The sequence below is a fragment of the Caloenas nicobarica genome, chromosome 3 (assembly GCF_036013445.1).
Source record: "Caloenas nicobarica isolate bCalNic1 chromosome 3, bCalNic1.hap1, whole genome shotgun sequence".
In the NCBI taxonomy this organism is placed as follows: domain Eukaryota; kingdom Metazoa; phylum Chordata; class Aves; order Columbiformes; family Columbidae; genus Caloenas; species Caloenas nicobarica.
Window position 1 is genome coordinate 67689285 of NC_088247.1, and position 15414 is coordinate 67704698.

General features: G+C 39.6%; 1 protein-coding gene across 1 annotated transcript in view; it reads right to left on the reverse strand.

The window, feature by feature from the left end:
* ESR1 (estrogen receptor 1) overlaps positions 1-14644 on the reverse strand; it is a 162776-nt gene extending 148132 nt beyond the window's left edge. The window contains 1 exon segment of the mRNA XM_065631464.1: positions 14605-14644. Within this exon segment, the coding sequence (XP_065487536.1) occupies positions 14605-14629 (25 nt within the window). The 5' untranslated portion in view covers positions 14630-14644.
* Between the last annotated feature and the right edge of the window lie 770 nt (positions 14645-15414).

Sequence of the window (15414 nt, forward strand, 5' to 3'; positions counted from 1 at the left end):
AAGAACAAGACATAGGGACAACCTGTGCATGTGAAACGGACCCAGGAAAATTCACTTCCAAGTCCTGTACTGCAGTAAGGCAACTAATCATGTTCCTATACGCTGCTCACTTTCACAAATTACAATCTAATAGAATGACTTGTATATTTGAATGGATTTTCTAAAAGATAATCTCTGCCTTGAAAATTACTTAGACAATTGTATCTTTTCCAAAGGTTAATGATCCCCTTCTTAAATATTTGTGCCTTTTTTCCAAGCTTTTGGCTTTAATATATTTTCACCTGCTATCTCAAGGAGATGTCTATTATGAAACTATTATTCATGTACATACATTAATAATCCATCACCATTTATAAGGCTGATTGCCTTTGGTTGAAACTCAGCCAGATGTTCTCCTGGAGCTCCCCTACAATTTAAGGGTTGGTTTAGTCCACAGCATCAGACTGCAGTTTTTCCAAAGTAAAATCCCCTGAAGCCCGGATAGTGTGGAGGTGAGGTTCCTCAGCACCAGCTGTCTTGCTTTCTGGTCCTGTTGCTATCCTGCTGCAATACTTGCTAATGTGAGCACATCCACAACATGTCTGGACAAGAACGGTGTACAGTCTTTATTTCCAGACCAGTCACACTATTTGTGGCCAAAATACAACATGAATTGTTTGTATGAACTGAACTAACCAAACTGCCCAGATCATCCTAGATGGAGGTATTCTTTTTCACCAGTATTTTGTCCTCTGTAAACTTTGAGGAATGCTTTGGCGTTCCTTCCTAAAGGCAACTTTTATTTTCTTCCCTTGTTGAAATACTTCCATGCTCCAGAGTGAAGAGGTGTTTCTTCCATTTCTTCACTTCTGTATTCTTATTATTTCCTACTTTCCAGCTGTGGCAGCCTCACTTAGAATTAAGAAACATATAAAGACAGCCTATGTCTCTTTTGCCAGATTTTATAAACACTTTAGCCCTTTATTCCCAACAACATTCAGCCTCCAATCACCTTCACAACAAACAGTTATTATGGAGTTAAAGTAACTCAGATAAAATATGAAACCCTCTTTTCTGCCTTTACAAAAGAATAATCTGAAAAAGCTCACATATGCAGGAATCCAACTGTCCTTACTGTTTGCATGACTCATATGGCTTTGCAGGACGAACTATATTGAAAGGTGCCAGGGCAACTCTTTAAAAACCTAAGTAAAACACACAGAAATTTACACTGAATGCATATTTGAGAAGAATGATAATTTGAGTATAGCAATACTTTTCAGAGCAAAAGCAAACTATGCTTTCAGGTGCAAAGGGAAAGATGTTGGAGGACAGCAGTAGAGGAAGAGCCAAGCAACATCTCTCCAAAATGAACTTAATGATAAATGGCATGAACTCTGTGCTAATGGCATATTCATTATAGAGAGGAATAGTTAAATATATGTGTGTATGTGTGTATATAGACACACACATAGATGTGTATATATTTAACTACCCTGATGTTTGCTGGAAGGACTACTCAGCCAGCCATCCACAATCCAGGAGGTTCCTCCAGTGCATTGATCACAACTTCCTGATGCAAATGGTGGAGGAGCCAACCATGAGAGGAGCGCTGCTGGATCTCATTCTCACTAACAAGGAGGGTCTGGTTGAAGCGGTAAAGGTTGAGGACTGCCTTGGCTGCAGCAGCCATGAGATGGTGGAGTTCAGGATCTTGTGTAGCAGGAACAGAACACGAAGCAGAATTGCAACTCTGGACTTCAGCAGGGCAAACTTTGGCCTTTTCAAGCAATTGCTGGAGGAAATCCCGTGGGAAAGAGTACTTGAAAGTAAAGGGGCCCCAAGATAATTGGTTAGCATTCAGGGACTGCTTCTTCCAAGCTCAAAATCAGAGCATCCCAACACATAGGAAGTCAAGGAAGGGAGCCAGGAGACCTCCTTGGTTAAACAGGGAACTGTTGGGCAAGCTCAAGTGGAAGAGGAGAGTTTACAGATCATGGAAGGAGGGGCTGGCCACTTCGGAAGAATACAAGGCTGTTGTCAGAGGATGTAGGGAGGCAACTAGGAAAGCTAGGGCCTCCTTAGAATTAAACCTTGCGAGAGGGGTCAAGGACAACAGAAAGAGCTTCTTCAAATACATGGCAGATAAAACTAACACTCGAGGCAATGTAGGCCCACTGACGAATGGGGTGGGTGCCCTGGTGACAGAAGATACAGAGAAGGCAGAGGTACTGAATGCTGTCCTGAGGAACCCTGTACTCCTGAGGCCTCAGAGGATGTCAAGACAATGGAGGAGTTTGCCTTAGTTGATGAGGATTGGGTTAGGGACCAATTAAGCAATCTGATCATCCATAAATCCATGGGTCCAGATGGGATTCACCCGCAGGTGCTGAGGCAGCTGGCTGAGGTCATTGCTAGGCCACTCTCTATCATCTTTGCTAAGTCTTGGGAAACGGGAGAGGTGCCTGAGGACTGGAGGAAAGCGAATGTCACTCCGGTCTTCAAAAAGGGCAAGAAGGAGGACCCGGGTAACTATAGACCGGTCAGCCTCACCTCCATCCCTGGGAAAGTGATGGAACAACTTATCCTTGATATGCCTTGAGATGGCACCAAGGATAAGAGGGTCATTAGGGGCAGTCAGCATGGCTTCACCAAGGGGAACTCGTGCTTAACCAACCTCATAGCCTTTTATGAGGACAGAACCAGGTGGATAGATGATGGTAAAGCAGTGGATGTGGTCTACCTTGATTTCAGTAAAGCATTTGACACCGTCTCCCACAGCATCTTCACAGCTAAACTGAGGAAGTGTGGACTGGATAGTGGTGGTAGTGAGGTGGACTGCGAACTGGCTGAAGGAAAGAAGCCAGAGGGTTGTGGTCAATGTGACAGAGTCTAGTTGGAGGCCTGTATCTAGTGGATGCCTCAAGGGTCAGTACTGGGACCAGTACTGTTCAATATATTCATCAATGACTTGGATGAGGGAACAGAGTGCACTGTCAGCAAGTTTGCTGATGACACCAAGCTGGGAGGAGTGGCTGACACGCCAGAAGCCTGCGCTGCCATCCAGCGAGATCTGGACAGGCTGGAGAGTTGGGTGGGGAAAAATTTAATGAAATATAACAAGGGCAAGTGTAGAGTCTTACATCTGGGTAGGAACAACTCCAGGTTCCAGTATAGGTTAAGGAATGACCTGTTAGAAAGCAGTGTAGGGCAAAGGGACCTGGGGGTCCTGGTGGACAGCAGGATGACCGTGAGCCAGCACTGTGCCCTTGTGGCCAAGAAGGCCAATGGCATCCTGGGGTGTATTAGAAGGGGGGTGGTTAGTAGGTCGAGAGAGGTTCTCCTTCCCCTCTACTCTGCCCTGGTGAGACCGCATCTGGAATATTGTGTCCAGTTCTGGGCCCCTCAGTTCGAGAAGGACAGGGAACTGCTGGAGAGAGTCCAGTGCAGGGCAACAAAGATGATTAAGGGACTGGAGCATCTCCCTTATGAGGAAAGGCTGAGGGAGCTGGGTCTCTTTAGCCTGGAGAAGAGGAGACTGAGGGGTGACCTCACTGATGTTTATAAATATATAAAGGGTGAGTGTCACGAGGATGGAGCCAGGCTCTTCTCGGTGACAACCAATGATAAGACAAGGGGCAATGGGTACAAACTGGAACACAGGAGGTTCCACTTAAATATGAGAAGAAACTTCTTCACAGTGAGGGTGACGGAACACTGGAACAGGCTGCCCAGGGAGGTTGTGGAGTCTCCTTCTCTGGAGACATTCAAAACCCGCCTGGACACCTTCCTGTGTAACCTCATCTGGGTGTTCCTGCTCCAGCAGGGGGATTGGACTGGATGGTCTTTTGAGGTCCCTGCCAATCCCTAACATTCTGTGATTCTGTGTATATACATATATATGAACATATTAATTATAGAATGAAGCCTAAGTCTTTCACAATACTTGCTCACACTCAGAGGAGGAAGTAGCTATTCTCCAAAGGGGAAAAAAAAAAAAAAAAAAGTTGCTTCAAAGGTAATTGCAAAAATTGCAGCTTTATGCTTCACTTCTTTCACACAGATTTTGTGGCAGTTTGACTTACTTTGAAGTGAGAATAGGCTGCAGAAATTGAAGGCTGTTAAATTTAACTAAATTTTCCTTTTGAATTCTTTGTACTATCTGAAAACACTTTTGCCACCAAAACCATCTTTGAACCATGAAATTAATTTGAGTTTCCTAAGCCATTCAAGACTGATTTAAAAAGTCAGATACTTCTTCAACATTTGAGCCATTTAAACAGTTCACTCTTCTGGCTACACTTCTCCTCCCTGCTCAAGACAACACATGCAAACCTTCCTGCCACTCACATCAGTTGCGGAAGCAATGGAGCTGGAGCTGCAGGCTCTAAGGAGCCCTCCAAGCAGCCTCTGCCTTCAGCAGACCCAGTCGTCAGGCAGAGCGAGGCCCATCCATGAAGGAATCAGGGAGCAGCAGGCATGGGGAGAGCTACCACACAGGACAGACAGTGAAGTCTTGGTCAGCAGCATCACCAGCTGAGAAGGTGCAGAAAGAATAGAGGGACAGTGTAGAGGCTAGAGCCTGGAGCAAAGAAGAAAGAGAGCAAAAAATAAAACATATGGACAATGAGAAGGAAAAAAGCAAGAGGAAAAAGGTGGTGACTGTCAGCCAGTAGAAACTTCATCAGCAAAGGGACTAAAGAGTTTCCTCCTGAACCAGGCATCGAATGGTAACTGCAACCTTATGTAGAGAGAAATAGCATGGAAACACTCAACTAACAACACTTCAGCCTGTGCATTACAACTGGCAACAGCAAAGCTGAACACACCTTGCAGCCTAAGCCAAGCCGGAGCACGTACCACCAGGGGTCTTTACACCAGTGCTGGGAGCAGCTCAGCTGAGCCGGTGGTGACTCCTTCCTTTGCTTCCCACTACTTCCAGGACAAAGGCAGCTACAAAGACAACATTACTTCAAGTTTTCTTTACAAGCATTTGCTATGTTACATTCTGCAGAAAGGGCAGGTCTTGCCAGCAGACTGCAAGAAATCTTTCACCAGGATGGAGGAGGCCCATGTGTCTTGCTTAGATTGTGCATCACGTTACCTTTTATTTAAACTGACCCACAGGTCAAAACCAAAACAAAACATAACACAGACAGGGGAGGTTTTTGTACCTCACAGAATGAAACATCTGGATCAACTAAGACAACGAAGTTGGTTCAAATACATACCATCAACAGAACAGAAAATCAGCTTTCCTGTTCTGGTTGCCAAGGGAAAATGAAGAAAATTCCCCAAACTAAACAACCATGTTCTTTTATAACTATTTCATTTTAATTAAGGACTCCCAGATAGGCTAACATCCTTTCAAGTTAGCAGGCAACATAAACTGAAATAGCAAAATAAGTCAGCTCTCTAACGGTCATTCTACTTTGAACAGAACAGTTCTGTTACAAAGGCAGAAGGAGAGATGGGGGAGTAAGATGGAAGGGGAGAAGAAGAGATGGAGAAATTAAAGGAAAAGAAGCTGTCATCAACTAGGAAATAATGTCAATGTTCTCATTTACCAAATGAGGGTAAGGTTCATGGCTTAAAGTTCATAAGTCTCAATGATTTTGCAAGAATCTATGAACTCTGACAATGCAGAACAGTGAATGCATTTTGTATTAGCTCTTTATTTCACCCATAGTATTTCTTCATGTCCCCACTGACTGCTTTTTTAGGATTGCAGTATCAACAGTTCCATGAAGGGAAAGGGAATAGATCATGAAAATATTATCAATCACTGTATCCAATATTATAACCCAGAAGTTGTACTAGAAATAAAGAAAGAAAAAAGAAAATCGATGTTAATTACTAACATTTCCTAATATTTCTATATGTGCATGTGACTTCAAAAGTACAGATATTTTCTCAAGGTAGGCTACTTTAATACTAATATGACACTGTAAATGAATAATACAGTGCCAAGAATAGAAACTGTGATAATGCAAGTACTTCTTCAGAGCCATAAACTGTGGGGAGAAATGGAAAAGACTCAAAAAGGAGTGCTGGGGAGAAGCAAAGCCAAGAAAGGAAATTGCATGAGAGATGTGGGATGTGTAGACAAGGTAAGGAAATAATATAAAAAGAAGAATGAGTGATAAGAAAGTGAAAAGCAAGATAAAAATGGTCATAAAAAAGAAAGCAACAGAGACTAGGGCCTAGATCCAGAAAAGCTCTTACGTTCTTAACTTCAAGTATGTTATTAAATATATGAAGCACACTACAAATAAATTTAATGATATATTTTATAAGACAGAGGAATTAACAACCAAGGAAAGAAAAGTAACAAATCAAAGAGTAATAAATATTTAGAGAAAGAAGAAAAAACTTCAGCAGAAGACTGGAGTAAAACAAAACAGAATGTGAGCCATCCTTGTCATAGGGATCTTTCTTATGAGTTTTCAAAATTAAAGAATCTTTGGATAACCTAAAAATCATACACAGTAATTTCCCAAATTAAAATTGTTGGATCCAATGCAGGGAAATTACATATCATTTGACAAAAGAAGAAGAGAGAATAATTTAACAAAAAAGTTTACAATCACATAGATGCAACTGATAACAATTTGACTGCAACCAGCTGCAAATAGCATCAAGTCCAGATCAGTCATATATACACACACACACCCTTTCTACTTTTAAAGGGACAGTTTCACAGATATGAAAACAAAGAGGATTAAAATCAGCTGAGAGCAAGCATTTGCCTAGAAAATATGAAGGCTATTTGAAAACTTTTTAAGCATACTGTACTGGCTGCTGGGAAAAGCTGTAATTGACAAAATGCCATGGTTCGAAAAATAAAAAGGAAAATAAAATCTGGTTCAGCATTGGTTTATAAGATGACCAACAACTGAAAAATTATAAATTTAATCATAGTTTGGGATAATAAAACTTTAGAATCTCAAACCATAATTGAAAGCTGAAATATGCGCAGAGAATATATTCGTAAAGTGAAAACAGATATAAGGCAGCATTTCAGGAATTCTAGAAAATAACCGAAACAAAGAGACACAAAAATTAGGCAACAGTTCAGGCAAGGAATTCAGTTTTCTAAAACATTTAGGGAATAAAAAAGAATCTTAATATTGGCAGACATTTCTCAGAATGAAACATCGATATTCTCAATAACAATAACACACAAAAAAAGACACAGCAGCATTCAGTAAGTCTGTTCTGGTTTGGGGGGATAAGCTAGATGATGCTAAATCACTCTCCATCCTTGTAACAATTCACAAGAATGTTAAGCTGCAGTTACTGTCATATTTTTTTAGCTAGTATGTCTGAAAAAATGTTAGAAGACTTACAAGAGCTGGCCAATGACTTCTCTGCACATGAACTATGATTTTCAATATATCCCGAAATACTGAAAATTCATATGACTCGGGGCGGGGGGCGGGGGGGCGCGCAGGGAGCTAGTATCATACTAGAATTTCAGAGAAGCAGGATGACCCGATTAACCGAGACACAATATCTGATTTTACTCTCAAGGGAAATGAAGGTTTTAATTAAGAATCAGAGACTAATATAATAATATCAGCCAATAAGGTTATACAAGTATACAGTGATTCCTCTCAAACTAACTGATAAAATACTTTGCCGATGGGAGCCATAGCATTGTTTAATGTATTTACCTATTGTAAGGCATTTGACATAATAGGCTGATAATTCATTTCGTTTCATACTTTTACCATAATAAAATTGTCATTTATTAAAATGAATATCCAGTATGCTTTTACTGTTCCTGGTTTCTCCAACTATGCTGTAGCTGATGACTGGCTATTCTCAAAACCTTGGAGATGAGACAAACAGTGTTGGTAGATGAAGATATTCCCATACACTCAAGTAAATATAAAGGTTGTGCATGACTGCAAAACAAAACTGTTAGACACTATTAATGAATGCCTCAGAGAGCAGCTAAACACATAATCCACAAGATAAGCAAATAGTAATTTAACAGGGCCCAATATGTAGGAATTTTGCTATCAAAGAGCCAATTTGTAATAGCACTCATTAAGCATCTATATAGCAGTAAGCAAAGCCAACAAATTCCCTAAAATACCACTTGATTGGAAAAATAGCAATTGCACAGAAATAAAGAAGTTGCTGTAAAGGAACTAACAAGTGGACAAATAGCAGAGCAAAGTGTTTGCAGGTAGTGCACAGAACATACTGAGTGATACAGATCAAACGTATGGAAACCAACACAGCTAACTACAAATATAACAGGTTATCTGAAGCAGCTCTTCAAAAAATGAAGTTGGTGCCTCAATCAGGACAATAGAAGTGAAAATAAAACCCTAGCAGACTAAATATAAAAATGCAACAGGACAAGCCAAAAAGGGTTGAGAAGTAACTTGCAAGGGGGTTTTGTAGGTTGGGGTTTTTTGTTTGATTTTGGCTTTGGTTTGTTGTTGTTGTTTTGTTTTTTAAGTACATCAAGATCAGGAAGCTTGCCAGAGTGTCCAGAGGTCTGAAACATAAAGATGTAAAAGGGGCACTGAGCAAAAATAAAGCTATAGCAGAAAAACTAAATTAAGTTTTTGCACCCATGCTCATAGCAAGGACCTTAAGGGAAATTCAAATAACAGAATCTTTCTTAAGGAGGATCATTGAAGGACTTGTCTGAAAGTGTCAGTAAAAGAGGTTATAGAGGTTATAGAAAAATTCTCAAGGAGAAAAATAAGAAGTCACCAGAACCAGCTGACGAGTTTAACGGGAATTCAAGGGTGAAGTTCTCAGTATCAAAGGACACAAAAAAAGATAAAACGGGATTTAAAAATCTTAAAAGGATTGGGGAAAGGAGGAAGAGAGAGGTAAACGTAAGGTAATTGAGAACAGGCAACCAGGAGTCTCTACTGGGTAAATTAACAGAAACTGCTACCAGGAACACAATTAGTGCATCCATAAATACAACATTTGGAGAAGTGTCATCATGGGAGCTTGTCTAAAAGGATTTTTATTCCAGAGTCAATACCAATGTGAAAATAATTAAGTAATTCAACAAGCTCTGTCTCCAAAAGCTCTCAGAGAAACCGAGATGCCACAGACAGGCCCCATGGGCCTAAATAATTGGCTTAAAGTTAGGAATACACAATAGCAAATACTAATGGTTAGGAATTTTTCAATGGAGGGAGGTGACAAGGGAAGTCTTTCTATTAGTGCCTCCATTATTTAATATTTTAATAAGAGACCTGGAAAAGAGGGTGAATAGTGATATAACTAAGTTTGCTGATGATACTATGTTAGGGTAGTAAGGGTAAGGGCCAACTGCAACAAATTGAAGTATTTCACAACATAGAATAAGTGGTAAAATGGCAGCTGGAATTCGATAAAGATCTGAAGGTTGAAGAGTATACTAAATAAATTATGGTTAAAAATTTGGTTTATTTAGAGTAAAAAACAAAGATGAGAGGAAGTCTGACCACTCTCTATTAAAACAACACTAGGCATAAACATCAAGACCTAAAAGATACTTAAGCCAAAGAAAGAAAGCTGGCACTGCATACAAATTTAGTGTGGAAATTAACAGCTTCTCAGCTGCCAGAGGGTTGAAGCTCTAGATCAGCCTGTCCGAGAGAGGAAAAACAGCCCAACCAGGCTTAAGATAAACGTGGATAAGCACAAACAAATTACACAATCTGGTTGCTATGACAGCTCAGTACTGGGTTAGCTGCCCAACTTAGCCTGGATTCAATAAATGAAATTAAAGCAAAAACTTACCAGTACGTAGCAGATGCACTATGACTTGTGTCTATGCATAAGCAAGTCCTAGTGCATTACCGACGTGGAAATAAATTTCTGCTTAATGCCATTCTATGTTTCTGCTTCTCTTTAGATCAAGAGAGGTTAGTTGCTTTGTGTGCAAGAAGCCTTGGAGGTAACTACGAGTCACTCAGTCATGTGCACAAGACTTCTGCCACTAGAGATGTAATTCAGTTTAAAGTATTTTTGAGAGGGAAATGATGTTCCACTTTTATCCAAAATGTCTGCTTTTCCCTTTGAGTATGTTTCTACGACAGCAGAGGTAGCTTTAAGTGTGAAGGTCCAGTCTTTTGCAAACAGTTATTGCCAGATTCGTCAGACCAGATCCAATGTTGAGACAAAATAGAGATAGGTTAGTTAAGTAGCACAGAGAAGGCAATTAGTTAATAAAAATAAGCTGTGTCTATGTTATTGGTTTTGTTCACAGCAGTAGCAAGGTTTTGAAGTGATTTCCCTAAATTTTGAGTTGTCTTGGTTTGCAGAGCAGCTGGGGTGTGCACAAAACAGATTCCTTTTGGAGTAAACTAAACTGAAATCCCCGCTCCAAAAGTGTGCTGAACACATCCTGGCCCCTCATAGGGACATTAGGGTCTGAACACAAAATTAGCTCTTTGGACAGTCTTAAGCCATGTGTCTGGCATTATATGTTACCCAGGACATCAGGCCCTCCCTGTATCACGACAGCACTGCCAGACATTCACAGGGATGGACACCCACCAGGATGGCTATGCCATCTCCACTATGCTTATCTCCACTAGAAGAACATAAAAGGCAAAACTATAAGCAGTTACATGAGTGTTACCCACAAACTTTCAGAAACCAAACAAAATCTAAATATTTTACTTCACTCTTGGCTTAGATTTCAAAAATATGACAGCTATTTAGAACTGAATAGACACAAAACTAGTTGCTCTATATAGAAATGCAATTGGACTTTAAAAAAAAAAAAAAAACACAAAATATTTGAAACATATCTGCATAATTCCAGACTTATTTATTTGCAGACTACTCTTCTTTATTCCATTTTTAAGATAAACACAAGATAAATGGTATTTTTATTACCTGTAGGACTTTGCACTAAAACTATTAGTTATATTGGCACCATAATAAAAATATAGAAAGATGCCATAAAGGTATATTTTCTAAACCAAGGATTATTTTACCTTAAAAAAATAACCAAGTTGTATGATTTAGACTCTGGAACATACTTAAATGGTGAACTGACAAAATTCTATCCTTTTGTCTATTAATCTACCTTCTACAGTAAGTAATGGTAACAACAAACGATTAAAAAAGACAAAACAAATAGCAGGGGCAACCCAAATTATAGGTCTGGGAAATTATAATGAAATTACTTAACTCAGTTAAACTTAGCATCTGATACAAAAAAAAGGCTTTTTTCATATCAAAGAATTTGGTGAGAAAATATATGGTCATCTTTTTAAACTCTGTCTTCTTCAGAAAAAAGTACTGGGTTTAAATTCCAATTACACTATTTAGCCAGAAATTGAAATGGCCTTCTTAATCATTAAGCATAATCCTTCTTATCAAGCCTTCACCTCCTGTAGCCAACTCACTGTGTCTTTTACAATCAGGGACATGCCCTGACCTACCCGTCCCTTGTAAGGCTGAACCCATCTCCATTTCCAGCTTCAGTCTGAATTTTTTCACAGTGATACCTCTTTGGTTTTGTGTCAGCACTAGCTTTCTGGGTAAGTATTCATGTCTCATCAAGATAAACAATATTTAAGCAAAATCATCACCTGCAGCATTATGGCAGAAAGATTTAAAATCACCTTTCCTAAATGTAAGTCATTACCTTTTGCCATGTTTATTTAAAATTATATTAATATATTAGCGTGAAAGGTATAAAATGAACTCTCTACACTTTAATGTTTGGCAAGTGCATTTTATGTGTATATGTATATTTATATAAATTTTTTTTTTAAACTTTTGTTTCCACTTTTCACTATTTTTGCACTTTTCATTTACTACGAAATGATCTCGTGTTTCCCTGCACCTCTCACTATGGCTCTAGAGTGCAACTCCATGCACAGTATATGGGACTGGGGCTCAACGTTTCCTGCAGCCCCCAAGGGTCCCATAAGGTTTGCTTCTTTCTCCCTTCCTTCCACACACCCCAGCGTGGCCCCTGCAAGCTCCCGTACCCCTTCGTCAGCTTCTGGAGATCCCATAGTGGGATCTCAATAGAGTGGCAAGACACATGTAAGAGCCCAGTTCACATTGACTCCTCACTTTCTAGCTACGCTTCTCCCACAGTACTCTCATTAATTTTACTCTTTCTCATTTTTTTTCTGTCAGTGTCCCCTCCCTCCACCATGCTACGCTCAAGGAAGCCGTGCAAAAAAGACACGCGATAAAAAACTGCTGCCAGGAGTAGTTTTGGACAGCTGTGATGAAGAGGTGGGAAGAGTTGAACCCTGCTCAGCATTCACAGCCACTTGCTCGTCAGTGACATTTCAGGTGGCGTTCATTAGGCGGTGCCAGCAAGACACACACAGCCATCACTCCAAATGCATGATTAATGACTGAACTGAGGCAGCAAAATCACAAGGTCTAAAATATCCACACGTGACTTTTGATCTCATCCCAGAGTAACAGTGCTCTCTACCTCTCCAAGCTGCAGGGGGAAATTCTCAGAGACCCACAGGATTGTTGTGGCTGGGAAGGACCTCGGGGTCCCCCCCATACAGTGCAACCCCCCAGCTCACAGCAGGATGCTCAGGGAGGGCTGTGTCCTGTTGGGTTGTGAATATCTCCAAGGACTGAGACTCCACAACCTCCACTGGGCAACCTGATCTCACAGTAAAAAAGAAGTTGTGGGTTTTTTGCTTTGCTTTTCTTTTCCCTCTTTTTTTTTTAATGTTTTCTTATGTTCTTTTTCAGAAACACAGATGACAGATGAGCATAAATGAAGTTAAGTAAATTAATTAGTAGGTTAAAAAAAAAAAAAAAAAAACAAGTGATAATACAGATCTTCTAACTCATTGTGTTTTACCAATTCCACTTTCTGGTTACCACAGGGACTGGCACATTGCTTAAGCTGGGGACTCATGTTCTCAAGCCTTAGCATTAAGTTGTGGGAAGCATCACGGAATCCAGCTCTGAGGAGATGTTTCAAAATTCCTGTTATATGCATGTCAGTATTGTGTATCCTCATGAAGTAATGGTAAATAGGCAACACTTGGTTAGTAATTGCTTTTTCACCTAATGAACAAACATATTTTTTAAAAAACGGTATAAACAATCTTCTCTCCTGCACATGCTTTGCTTTATCAACAAACCCAATGAAGTAAACTTTTAAACAAAAAGTCTGTAAGAATGGGTCCCAAATTTCATCCAGTTTGCACAATGAGGATGGCTTTTTCTAATTGTTTTCAGTTTCTGAGTCAGATATTTACACATAGATGCTGTTGCACTTCTTGCATTGCAGCAATTCAACCAACACAGAATTTGGGACAATTATTTTTCATTGCCTACGACAATGAGAGGAACTGCATTGAAAAACTAGCATACTGCACCACTGTTCTTGGTACTTCAGTGTAATCATTAAGTGAAATTTCTGTGTTCAAAATGGATTATTGGAGGGGGAGGGGGCAGAAGAAAGATTTCAAACAGTCCTTCATCTAACGCCTGGTCATTAAGGTAGAGATCAGCAACACTGATAAAATAAAGTGTGCAGCAATGGCCTCTGCACCTTCAAGTGATGCAATACAGGGTGCCAGCTACAGGCCATGAAGGGAAATGAGGAGATTCCAGATTGTTTTATCACATCTTTTTCACAAGCACATGTTATCAAACTTTCATATGATATCAAGGTATATCACTTCAGGATTCAAATTTAAAATAAGCCTTTGAATCTTGAAAGTAAACTTCAAAGAAAGCACGTGTAATTTGGAATAAACAAAAGAAAACCAAACAAAATTGAAACAAAAACAAACAAAGTATATAAAACATACCTATATCCTACTATGAGGGTGAAGGTTTTTTGGAAAATCATATTTATCCAATAAAAAAAATATAGCTAAATTCGACAAAACCAATACTCAGTAGTAATTACTAGGTAAATTTTACCTACTGACTTTAGACACTGTCTTAACAAATAGAAAGACAGGACTCTCACTTTGTACCAGGAATAGCCTCTATGATAGAAAGAAAACCACAGATCTCACCAAACACACAACTTAAATATTGTATAGCATAAGTATGGCTCAGCATTGGCTGAGATCAAAATACAGTATTTCATTCATACCAGAGAAATGATATATTGCCCCATGTACATGACTGCCCTTTAACTGAATAAAGTACTTTTTATGTCTCAGTCAGTTGGCCAATGCACAAGCATGTGATTTCAGATCATTTTGTTTACCATTGTTCTTCCAATTAAATGATCGATTTTGGCTAAGGGGGGGTGGGGGGGGTCACATCGTTCTTTCTCAACTGCAGTACAGGATTTTTGACACTGTCTATAGCACACATTAAACAAAGCACTACTACACCTGAAATATTCCTTACTAAGCTTAAAATGCACTCCAGGCAACATCTGAAACGCATTTTTTTTGTTTTCTGTTGCTTTTTAGTCTTCTCAACTCCATTGCAGGACACAGGAAAAAATAAACATAGTGAGGAAGAGTTACGTTAGAGTAAAAAATAAATCAAAACAAAAAAACCTAACCTCTAGGCACTTCCATAGGTATTACTAGGTGTGGCCAGCAAAAGTTCGGCGTAAAAGCAGCATTTAAAATTGAGTGTGAGGGACAGAAACTGCAAAAAACCAAGAGTTTTTTTCTGACTTACATTGATCCCAGCAGGCGGTTGCCATTCCCTCTGCGGGGCTCCCACTGGCTGGAGGGATCACATGACACAGGGAACCAAAATAGAAAAGTCTCGGGGGCAAGGAAGCTGAACCAGAAGCACATTTGCAAGAAAAGACGTTTCGCGGGCACAATAACACACCCTGAGCAGCAAAAGGTGATATATTTAGATGAGAACCTAGCCTGTACTGACAAACAGGCAATGCCTTGAACTGTGCAGCCCGGCATTGGCCACCTTTGCAACACATGGGAAATGTTTTCTGCTATAAATCTCAGTCTGTCTGTATGTAACTAAACCGGGTAACTGCTCTAATAAATCTCAACAAATTACTGCACCTTAAAAGAAAATAGGATCTGTTAAATTTAAAAATAAATCTATTACTGTTTAAAAATAAACCTCCACTGCTGGAACCATTTTCATCTTCAAGTCAAGGTTTTTAGTAGTTTGTATCTAGAGAGGAAGCAATTTTTTAAATAGCACATGCCCTTAAACTGATTGGGAGAGCTGTAAACGCATTTGGACGATTGCTTTCACTTTTACAAGTAAAAGATACGGTTGCAGACCTATACACTAGTAAAACATGCACCGTAAATCTACGATTATAAATAGAGAGAAGATTCAAAGAATCCGAGGCAAAAGCCAAACAGATGAATCAGTGACAAAATGCAAGTTCTATACAACAATAAAACACTGGCTGATTTCGAGGCTTCTGTTTAATTATCTCAGTCAGAAGAGCAGATCTTCCAGTTTTGTAAAGCTTGTGGAAAATAAGTTCCAGCAATATCCTGTTCT